Here is an 11,231-nt window from a genome sequence, read left to right as displayed (position 1 = left end):
TCAGTGGTCATGAGGCTGGGCCCTTTGGGGCATCTTTCTGCACAAGCAGGCCGTTACTTGATAGGTCTTGCCGAGCAGGAACACTTTACGGGACAGGTGAACACAGGGTTCTCCACACATTAATATCTCCAGCCATTACCTCCTTAGGGGTCAGGGTGACGTTGCTGCCCCGCCTGTCCCAAAGACAAGGTACGGACAAGGTATGGGTGTGGATTGCACTCACAGCCCCCAGAGCCAAATCCTCAAGTGTGGATACTCGAGGTCCGTGGTCAGAGGCCTTGGTGCTCTGTGTCCAAGGGATTACAGCCCTCATGCTGCACACCCAGCAGCCCCGGGTGTTCTCCCTTATCCGCAGCACTCCCTGGGAGCCCTAGGGTCCAGGAGCTGCTAAACCCCCTGCACAATTGTATCGGCTACCCAGAGGCCTCTTCCACCACAACATCAGTGTGTGTGGCCTCCAGAGTGCTGTCCCTCGAGAGAGGACACGCTCCACAATTCAGGAGCCTTCTGACTTCCATGTCTCTGAACCACACGTGTCTCTCATTGGTCTGTCGGGATCGTCATGTTGTTCTCTGTGCACAGGAAATGTTTTGCATTGCCTGTGCTCCTCTGTCTCCCTGAGTGAGCCCTGGCGTGTTTGTGTCTTTTCCTGGCTTTGCCTGTGCCGACACCTCTCTGGTGATGCCTCCTTGCCTGGCCTAAGTGGGCACAGTTGTACCCGTGTAACTGTCTTCGTCTCTTCACACCTGTGTATTCTGTCAGCTGTGGCTCTGGTGGCCTGTCTTGCCTTTCGCACATCCATGAATGTCAATGCTTTCCGAGTGGAACCAACGAGGTTCTCACAGATGCCCAGGAAATGTGCTCAACTCTGAGAACCCTCGCCTCTGGCAAGCTTCTCATCCAAAGCGACTCATCACGGAGAAAGGGTGCACCGTGAGCAAAAGAGCCAAGGTCTCCTTCGGATCCCCGGACAAAGACAGGTGATCCGCCCAGTACTGTCAAGCCAATGGATGGTTATAAAGCTTACCTTCCACCACAGTGATGGAGGAAACTGGCACCCGAGGGGAGGACAATGAGTGAGAACCGCATCCCAGGCTGTAGGCTAAGGACAGACCATCAAGCTGTATTGGAAGGTCATGAGACCGTGACTCAAATGTCTGTACAGACACAGAGCGTCTGCAGAAGCACGAGGGCTGGATAGTTGTAAGCAGGTGGCGGGATTTCTAAGTCCGCGCTGCCTGTATGATACGAAAGGATAACACGTGCAAGCAGAGCTATGCCCGTGTGATGCGGATCAGCCTCCTGAGGCGGTACTTTGTACCCTGTGGAGGACCTGGGACACGCATGCAGGCGGGCTCCTTGTGCACCTCTGCCACCAAGCACATAGGTGGGAAACGTAGGGCCAAAGGACTCGCCGCCGGGCTTAGTGTGGCTCACCCTTGGGCGGGTGCATTGAGCATCGGTGCAGAAAGCACGGGGCTCACTGAAAGAGGCCAGCCCCTGACAGAAGCACAGTGGTGGTGAGCCCTGCCTGATGGATTCCTGAGGAGACTAAAGGAGTTAAAGGCATGCAGTCCACCAGAGAGCAGAGTGGTGTTAATCAGGGGAGGGTGCGATGAGGAGGTGTCGGGCCTCGGGTGTGAAGATGCAGTCCTGCCGTGTGCATGAGTTCTGGAGATCTAACTTGCACAGGGCAGCCGTAAGCAATGCTTCACCGCCTCGTCAGATTTCTCAGAGGCAAGGGCTCTCACCACAAACAAAGAGGGGTCGCTGAGAAATGTCCCGGTGAAGGTTGCTGGACGGAGCGCTTGCACATGAAGGATACGGGCACATCCGTCACTGCCCGTTGTGTCCCTCACTCATGCACTAGTCCTGGGGGACTAAGCTGAGCTCAGAACCCAGCAGTCACAGGGGTCAGCCTCGTTCCCGCAAACATGAATCAGACTCCCAGGTAGGACGTAATGGACAAATTAGGGACCAGAACACACAGGAGGCACACGGAAACGAGACACACACTGGCAGGGGAAAGTCTCTCCCAGCCACGAACATGCCACATGGCAAAAGAGTAAGTGGGAAAACGTTGCTGGACCGCTTTACACAATTTACGCCTGCATGTGCAAGGTGCAGGCCAGTGACGTTTGAGCCCCTCAGGTGCAAAGGGTTTGAAAACAGAGGGACAGAAAATAGAGGTGTGACTGCATGCTCACAAGGGGTAGCTGCATTTGGGGACATGAACTGGCTGGCAGTGAGTGCATGGCCAATCCTCTGACGAAGGTCCTCCAGGCACGGAAGGATTTCTGGCTCCTGGAACACATAACAGAATGCGCAGAAGCCCCTCCACCTGACAGCAGGACAGCAATTGGATCTGTCAGTGGAAGAAAGGGTTTGAATTCAGAGGGAAACACACTCAAGCGCAGAAGCATACATCAAAGTCAAGACAGGCCACCAGAGCCACAGCTGACACAAGACACAGGTGTGCAGAGACGAAGGTGGTTACACGGGTACAGCTGTGCCCACTTAGGCCAGGCAAGGAGGCATCACCAGAGAGGTGTCGGCACAGGCAAAGCCAGGAAAAGACACAAACACGCCAGGGCTCACTCAGGGAGACAGAGGAGCACAGGCAAAGCAAGACATTTCCTGTGCACAGAGGACAACATGACGATACCGACAGACCAATGAGAGACACGTGTGGTTCATAGACATGGAAGTCAGAATTGCTTCTAACCCTGAATTGCTGAGGGTGTCCTCTCTCAAGGGACAGCACTCTGGAGCCCACACTCGCTGATGTTGGGGTGGAAGAGGCCGCTGGGCAGCAGATACAGTTGTGCAGGCGGTTTAGCAGCTCCTGGACCCTAGGGCTCCACAGGGATTGCTGCGCATAAGGGAAGAAATCCGGGGCTGCCGTGTGTGCAGCATGAGGGCTGTAATCCCTCGGACACAGAGCACCAAGGCCTCTGACCACGGACCTCATGTGTCCACACTTGAGGGTTTGGCTCTGGGGGCCGTGAGTGCAACCACACCCACACCTTGTCCGTACCTTGTCTTTGGGACAGGCCGGGCGGAAACGTCACCCTGGCCCCTAAGGAGGTATTGGCTGGAGATATTAACGTGTGGGGGACCCTGTGTTCACCTGTCCCGTAAAGTGTTCCTGCTCGGCAAGACCTATCAAGTAACGGCCTGCTTGTGCAGAAAGATGCCCCAAGGGGCCCAGCCTCATGACCACTGAGGCCGTATTCCCACTGCAGAATCATGGGCCATACTTTCTTTGGATGTTCACACCCAAAGACTCGGGTCAGCACAGGGAGCTTTTCCTGGGTACCCTGACATTTACACATCAAGCAGCTGAGAAGACGTGCTTCTCAAGCCAGTGTGCAGACAGCAGCGAGAGAAAGACCTGCCTTCCCTTCTAGAGAGTGCGACAGCTTCCGCCCTGGAAGAGGTGAGGCTTGGTTGCACAGATCCATCTGCTCTGTAAGGAGTACCCCCGCACTCACGTCGTCGCAGGTGAGGCTCGTCCCAGTCCTTTCTAAGCTCCAGGCCTGCCCGGCACCTCTGCACAGAATGCTAAGGCTGCACAAGTCCATCGTTCCCTATGTGGCTGAGGCAGTCTTTGTCCTGGCACTCAGGCAAAGGAACACAGGCTGCCTGGGACGAGGCGACCTCCCTGAGCGCCTGCTGGTGTTTGCACTTGGGAGTCTTTTCACAAGTCTCACATGGCGTGTTGGACACAGGGCTTAAGCCTGTGGACACAGAGGAAGAACATCACCCGACTCATCACGGCTGATGATGAGAGGGCAGAGGGCACACGAGAGAGGATGGCGTGTTCGTGCCCTGTAAGAGCTCCACCTCCCCGCGACCCTCCCCTCTGTTGGCTTGCAATCTGGGACACCCATTCGTAACCAGAGGTCTTTTCAGAAACAGCGAAGTTCACACAAGGGCATCAGTACTAGGACTCCTTCAGGAGTCGTGTGTGTGTGTGTGTGTGTGTGTGTGTATGTGTGTGTGTGTGTGTGAATAAGTGAAGCGGTGTTTGGGAGGCTCAGCTTCAGGAAGTGGAACCAGAAAAGTTGGCTGTGATTTTGGAGTTGCGTGAGACTGTAGTGGGCTGTTTTCTCTGCAGCGTGTACGTTGTCCCTGTCAACTGTGCCTGAAGCAGAACTTCATCGGTCTTACCCACCCACTCTCCCTCTGGTCCCTCGGTTCCTTCCCCTGGACACCAATCTTACAACCTGCTCACAATCCCTCAAATATGTATGGCTGGTCCTGAGATCCTGACCTTGTCCCCAAGACAGTCTGCATTGGGAGACGTCTGAAAACCAGAGGGTAATCAACCCTGGGAATTCCTCCCTGTGTGGCGGTTCACTCAACATGACTGAGGGTGTCCCCATGCGGGATTCTGGGGGCACCATCATGGACATGCCCAAACCCTGAATATTGGACCTCCCTGGCCTGTGCTGGCGTCTCCATTTCCTTGAATTTCCTCCTTTTCACAGGAAAGATAGGAACCTGGGCACTGGCCTTTCTCTCAGGTTTGTGCCCTGGCCTCCCTCACCCAAGTCCCCATTGCTTCAATCTTACTGACCTCACATGCAATCCCAATGTGTGACCCATCCCTACGGACAATGTCCTACGTCCCGCCCTTCCTTGCAACTCCAATGTGCAGGCACAGAACACTTACACCCCTGGACAGCCGCATGTATACATGGACACGCCCCAGAGCGTACCTGAGAGGAAGACACACAAATCGCTTCATGATTTTTATCTCCCATTCTATATTTCTTCAAATGTATTGGACCCCCGCCCTGCGCCACGTGTCACCACCACCCTTGTCCTCATTTCGTGGGCAGGAGAATCTTGTGGACCATCGGTGAGCATCGGAAGGGTTTCCACTGGGGTCGATGAAGTGCGATGCTCCTTCATACTCTTCTCTAGATCGTGCATATCCCTGGGATATATGGGTACACACAGACACACACACACACACACACACACACACACACACACACACACACACACACAGACACACACACACACAGACACACACACACACAGGACAGGTGAGAGTCTGATCTTGGCCCTGATTAAGGTTGCTTGAATGTTTCCAAACGGAAAGTAGAATGGGAGGGTGTGATAAGCTGTGCCAAAGCTGACAAGGGGCTCCCGAAGCCAGACAACATGTGGGATGGTGGTAGGAGGCCTGACGGTGGGGTTCATGGTCCGGGAATGACAGTTGTCACCGTGCTATCTGATGAGCCAGCTTTGGTTGTCCCGCTTTGCTCATTCTTTTTGTCTAGCCCCCTTCCCACCTTCAGGCTCCCCAAAGGGAAAAGCCTCTTTGACACGTTACTTCTTAAGACTCCCCGTCTCAGGCCGATGCCCTTTTGACCTGGTGTCACCTCCTGTGCCACTGTGAGTCTCGGTGCCTCCATGCAGAAGAGAATTGTGCCACGGACCCCACGGCACACATTTCAGTGCCCACACCCTTGGCTGCTCACCTCTTTCCCTCTCAGTTCTCTCTCCTGGGGCCTCCTTCATCTTGAAATACGGCAGGGGATTGGGCCAAAGATCCTCTATGATTATCTGGTAGGGGAGACAGGCCAGGCCTCAGGTAGCTATCCCATGCAGTGCGGGAACCCATGAAAATCACCTCCCTTCCTTGTTACAGGGCCCCCCCTCAGCAATCCTGCTAGAGCCGGCAAAGCTGTGGTCAGAGAACCAGTTGAAGAAGTTGAGGCTGCTGTTGTCATGCCTGCGTCTGTAGGCCTCCTGTCTGTACCTTGGGTGCCACTGGATGGGACTGGAATGAGACACCCTATACCCTGCAGGAAGACGAGTATGTGAGACGGCGCCAGAGAACCAGTCACATTCAACCCTCCACCCACTGCCGCCCATGCAGTCAGGGGACACTTACCAGCAAGGCCTAGGACATACTCCTTCGTAACGACTTCATTCTGGAAGTAGGAGTTCTTGACAAAAAACAGCAGGATCTTCCGGCATTCCCTGGGAAACTTGTGTTCCTCCACCTGCCGTGGTACAGTGGGGCAGAAATGTGAAATCTTCTTCCAGGACACCCTCCCTCCCCTGAGGAAGGAACACGTCACTTCTCCCCACCACCTCCCCTCCCCACACGGCCAGCCCCCCACACCACCTCCCACTCCCAGGCCGACCTTCAAATTGGTCCTGTGGCGAAGCATGCTTTCATCGGGCTTACTAATCAGGGCTGACATCTGAGGGTGGTTCACAAACTGCTGCAGGTCAAAGAGCCTTCAGGTGCTGGGCATGAGAGAGCTCGAAGCAGAGAACACGTGTGGACAGCATCCAGGCGTCCTCCCCCCGGGACTGACGTCCTCCCCCAGGGTCTCAAGCCCTCCCCACAGGCTGCGTCCAGGCCCACGGGGTCTCAGGATCGCGCAGGGCTCTGCTAGACACGCACAGGAGGCTGTGCATGCCCAGACGCCCGCAACCACGCCTAGCCTTGTGTGCTCATGAGGACACTGAGGACGCTTACTTCCACACAGCCCGACAGCACACATCCGGTCTCGCGCCGACCAGTGGGCATTCACATCGCCTTCCCCGCAGCAAGATGCTTAGCGGGACCCAGAAACGTGCCCCCACGCGCCTTTGTGTGGGAAGAAGCCCTCGGTCATTTCCCCGTCCTGGCCTGGACCTCCACCGCCACTCCCCACTCTCCCAGCGCTGTTTCCGTGCCAGGTGCGACGTAAAGCACACATGCCTCCCCCACCCCGGCACTGCCCTCCTCCCACACTCATTGCAGAGCCAGGACCGCCGGATGGGATCACGTTTGCACGTTCCCGGCCACTGGAGCGCGGCTTAGCTCCAGTCCCTGTCCTGGGTTCCTCTAAATGTCACCTCCCTTTCCTTCCTCTTGCGCAAGCCCAGCCCCCTCTGGACCCTCCACCAGCAGCAGGAAGGATACAGCCTTGGCCCAGAAACCACGGATGCCCTGGATAAGGGCACTTCTCTGTTCCAGATGACGCTGCCGCCTCTGCCACATCCTGAGTTGGAGTCGAGCGTGCTCCCGGCTGGCTTGTTTATTCACCGGCTGTAGCTCTATCTGAAGGGCCTCCAGAGCCTCCAGTGGGGAAGGGCAAGGACGGAGGCCTGACTCTACCCGCTCCTTCTTCTGCTGCTTCACCTGCAGCTCCTGGGCTTCTTCCACCCATCGGCCTTCCTGCTCACTCGGCTTCTGTTCCTCCTCCTCCTCCCGCTCCTCCTTGTCCTCCTTTCCCTCCTCCTCCTCCTCGCCCTGCTGCTGCTCCTCCAGCGCTCCCTTCTCCTGCTCCTCTTCCTCCTCCGTTTGCAATTCTGCTCTCCCTTGGATGGCTCCCACGCCTTCCCTTCCTCCTCCTGCTCCTCCTCCTGGTCCCCTTCCCCTGCCACTGCCGCCGCCGATGCCTCCACCGCCACGGCCGCGCCCGCTTGTACACCCTGGTGCTCCTGCTCCTCCCCTTTCATTTCCGCCAACTCCTCCTCCTTCCGCTCTTCCTCCTTCTGCTTGGGCTTCTGCTGCTCGTCCTCCTTCTAATCTTTGACTCCTGCTGCCTCTCCCCCTCTTCCTCCTCCTCCTCCTTCTGCTCTTCTGTTCCTGCTGCTCCCCCTCGTCCTTCAGGTCCTTCTCCTCGTGAACTTGGACCTTGTCCTTCCCCTGCTCCTGCTCCTCGTCCTCCTCCCCCTTCTTCCTCTGGTCATGCCCCTCTTCCCCACGCGTGTCCTCTTCCGCGGCCGGCACCTCAACCTCCTCCTCCACCAGGCCCCACAGCGCCTCCACCGCCATTATGTCATGCACCAGCGGCACCGATATCTCGCTGGGGCCGCCCACCTGCCTCTCGGGTCGGGCCTGGCCTTCCTGCACAGGCTGTTCGCTTGTGGCCTGCAAGCCTTCGGCCTGCGGCACCTCCGGCGCTGCCGGAGGCCCAGTGTCCCCACGGGCCCTCGTCTCTCGACCGCCCCCTTCCCGGTCGAAGGCGGCATGGGGCCTCCGGGCGTCCCCAGTGTTTCGGAAACACGAGTCGCGCAACATGCGGCCCCGGCCCGAGACACCAACTGTGGCTCCTACCGGCGACGAAGCGGGACGTGAAAGCACGGCCCCCCTCCCCAGACCCAGTCAGTGGAGCCCTGAGGGCAATGGCTGGCAACTCGCTCCCCCTTCCTCCCAGAGCCCAAACGTCGAGGGGGCGCATGCGCATGGTGCTGTACCCAGGATGCCTCGGCGGTGGCTATCGCCATGCCGATGCTGCCTCGGAGGCCTTTGTGGTGAGAGGTGTGCGCCTGCGGCTTTGAGGCTGAGGGAGCTCCAAGCCACGCCCAGGCTGCTTCACTGCCTTCGGGACCAATCATAGGGACGGTGGCGTGCGTGGCTTCGGCGGTCCCGCCCCTAGGTCACCAGGAAACTGGGGCGCGTCTGTTGCATAGGCAGGAAGGCTGTGGGCCCCGTGCGGGGCAACTCCTCCGGGGGGCTTGCAGCCGGCCCTCTGTGCGCTCTGGGTGCCCTGTTTGGCTTCTGGCCATGCGAAAGCGACCTTTGCATTCCACGCTGCGCTGGGCACGCGGCTGTCTATACACACGGGTAAAGGGGGACCTCCACGCTTTTCCCATGTACACCGCCACCGTTGTTCATTGTGCCCCTAGTCTGACAAATCCACTCCGCGGTCACCTTGGCTGTCCGGGAGACGCATTTCAGCTGTGCGCCTGCTGTCTGTGCACCCTGGTTTTCCATCTGCTCAGCCTCCTTTGCATATTCTCTACGTCCATCTTTGCTCCCAGAAGACATGTATGTCATGACAGCAGTCTAGCAGTGCACCGGCTAGGGAAGGTCGGTGACCAGAGGTGTGTGACGTGGAGAGGACGCCACACTAGGGGAGGCTGCGTATCACGCGCGCCGCTCTTGCCGTTTGTCCCCGTTGCCTGGAACGTGACACGCTGGCAAGCACACACCCCCCTCTCACGATCGGCTGCCCATTCCTCCCGTGTGTGGCAGTGCACAGGAAAGACCCGTGCCCGTGAGCCCTGGGATTCCTGGAGCTTGCGTCTGCCGCACAGACAGCGGTCCCCTTCCTCCCACAGTGGTCGGCCATCTTCTCACAGGGACCCTCCCCAGGCCTTCGTTGGCCATATGTCTGTTCATCCTGCTCCCATTTCCTTTACCACTCACTTAGGCGGCAGGCTGCCATGAGCGTGGGCGCTGACTCAAAACACTGTCCCCCTGTGCCACAGACAGCATGATTTCAAGGGTCTCCGAGAGGTTTCAGGGGGTTGGGGGATGTAGTGTTGGGACCCAAGTGAGGGACACGCCCCACGGTCTACACGAAGCCACATGACCACTTTGGGGAAACAATAAGCTGCAGACGGTGTGCAGTGAGGGCAATGATGTGGTCTCCCTCCCTGTCAGGGCAGTGGTGATGTGGACTCCCTGCCGGTCTATGTCAGACAGCACCAGCTACACATACACACACACACACACACACACACACACACACACACACACACACACACACACACACACCACACAGAGCCACTGCAGGATTGGAGGCTTGAGATGCATTGCCTGGCCAGGCACCACACTCATGCATTGCCTTTTCCCTTTGGTGGAGTGCAGTGTTCCCCTACCTCTTTATGGGACCAGGAGGCTGCCCCGCAGGCGGGGGATTCTAGGATTTCCAAATTCGTGTGCCGGGCCCTCTGGCCAACATGTTGCTTCCGTGACACAGAAGAGGTTCCTCCAGACTCGTTGGGCTATGTCACGATACGTACGGGGTACAGAAATGCTCCAGGGTGGCTGTGATATATGAGGCAGCACACCACCACTTCAGGTGACAGCAATGCATAGACACGCAGGTGGATGGGGGGAAGGCTGACCAGGTGGTAGGGGGCTGAGAGGGGGTGGCCAGTGTGACCGACAGAGAGGCAAACGCTTACCCAGAAAGGGAGAGGAACAGGTCCAGTGGTGAGCCCTCAAGCTGCCCTCAGCAGAGGACGTAGGGGGTGGGCAAGACAGGAAAGCAGGCCCAGACCCTGGTGCACCTGACCTATGCAACTCACTCCCTCCAGAGAAATGGGGCCTGTCAAACTCCCACGCATCGCTGGGAGACCCCGTGGCAGCAACGTGGGAGCAAATCTGGGTCCCAGGTGCAGGGACTGTCTGGGACAAGCAGGCAATGCCTTTCAGTTTGACCAACACCTACCACAATATTGGGGCCCAGGGGCCGGGCCCCAACTTCGCAAGGGACTCTAGACCAGCCAGGCCCGTCTCTGCAGGGTCATCCAGGAGGATGTTCACCGAGACACATCCCCAGGCTCGGACCACAAGGCCTTGCGATGATCCCCTAGGCCGCTCCAGGAGCAGGGCCAGACTTACTCTTGCTATCTGCTGCCTCCCTCCACTAATGCCCACTTCCTTGCAGGGAACTTTGGTCCTCCTCCACTGCGCCATGGAAGGCCCAACCCCAACTTGCCCCTGGCCAAGGCAACACAGGATGAGCGGACCCAGGCAAAGTCCAGGCTTTCCTCCCGTCATGAAAGGTGATCAGCTAGCTCCGTGTCGATCCCAGGAGCGAAGGGATTGCACTCGCTGCACTTTGGCACTGGAGCCTCCCCCTTACTCACCAAGTCAGGAAAGCCCCCAGTCTCTTTCCTTCGCTAGCCAACGGCCTACGCACACTCACTCAGGCACAAAGATGCACGGCCACGCGGCACGTGGACACAGACACGCGCACGCTGCCAGCACAAACGCTAAGGCCCAGGCAAAAGTACTCACAGGCGCCAGCCACAATACATTCACAGACACGCTCTAGTGGACCTGTGCACTCACTCAAGCCCTCTGCCACATCCCACTCACGAAGCTAGCTCCTCCCCACGACTCACACTTGCTTTTCCCCCTCACACAGCACATGCATTTGTCCTGGGGCCCAAACCTGGCTGAAAACTAGGGCCGATTCAGGACCTCCATTGGGTCACGGAAGCTTGCATTGAGATGCCAAGGAAAGAGAGCCACACCTGATACCAACCTTCCAGTACCAATGGCACTGCAACATGGCAGGTGGAGAAACACCAGCTACGACTAGGTTCCCTGCTTCCTCGGCTCCTGCCCTTTCTTCAGACCCTCTCAACACTGGGGAGTCCCTTGGGTCTCAGTACCTCCCAGCTGGCTGCAACCTACAGGGCAAGGGCCAAGGGACTGACCTTTCTCAGTTCACATGCATACCCAGCTTGTG

General features: G+C 57.8%; 1 protein-coding gene across 1 annotated transcript; it reads right to left on the bottom strand.

The window, feature by feature from the left end:
• Positions 1–3,564: 3,564 nt before the first annotated feature.
• On the bottom strand, positions 3,565–8,041 carry LOC131503485 (testis-specific Y-encoded protein 3-like). The gene is made up of 7 exons (XM_058714955.1): positions 7,751–8,041; positions 6,938–7,216; positions 6,168–6,245; positions 5,912–6,023; positions 5,676–5,819; positions 5,496–5,582; positions 3,565–3,740 (listed from the first exon to the last, which is right to left on the bottom strand). The coding sequence occupies exons 1-7, from the start codon at positions 8,039–8,041 to the stop codon at positions 3,565–3,567; spliced, it is 1,167 nt and encodes a 388-aa protein (XP_058570938.1).
• Between the last annotated feature and the right edge of the window lie 3,190 nt (positions 8,042–11,231).

This window comes from Neofelis nebulosa, chromosome Y, assembly GCF_028018385.1.
Source record: "Neofelis nebulosa isolate mNeoNeb1 chromosome Y, mNeoNeb1.pri, whole genome shotgun sequence".
Lineage (NCBI taxonomy): Eukaryota > Metazoa > Chordata > Mammalia > Carnivora > Felidae > Neofelis > Neofelis nebulosa.
The sequence above is the reverse complement of the archived record's forward strand: the minus strand, read 5'-3'. Positions and strand labels throughout refer to the sequence as shown.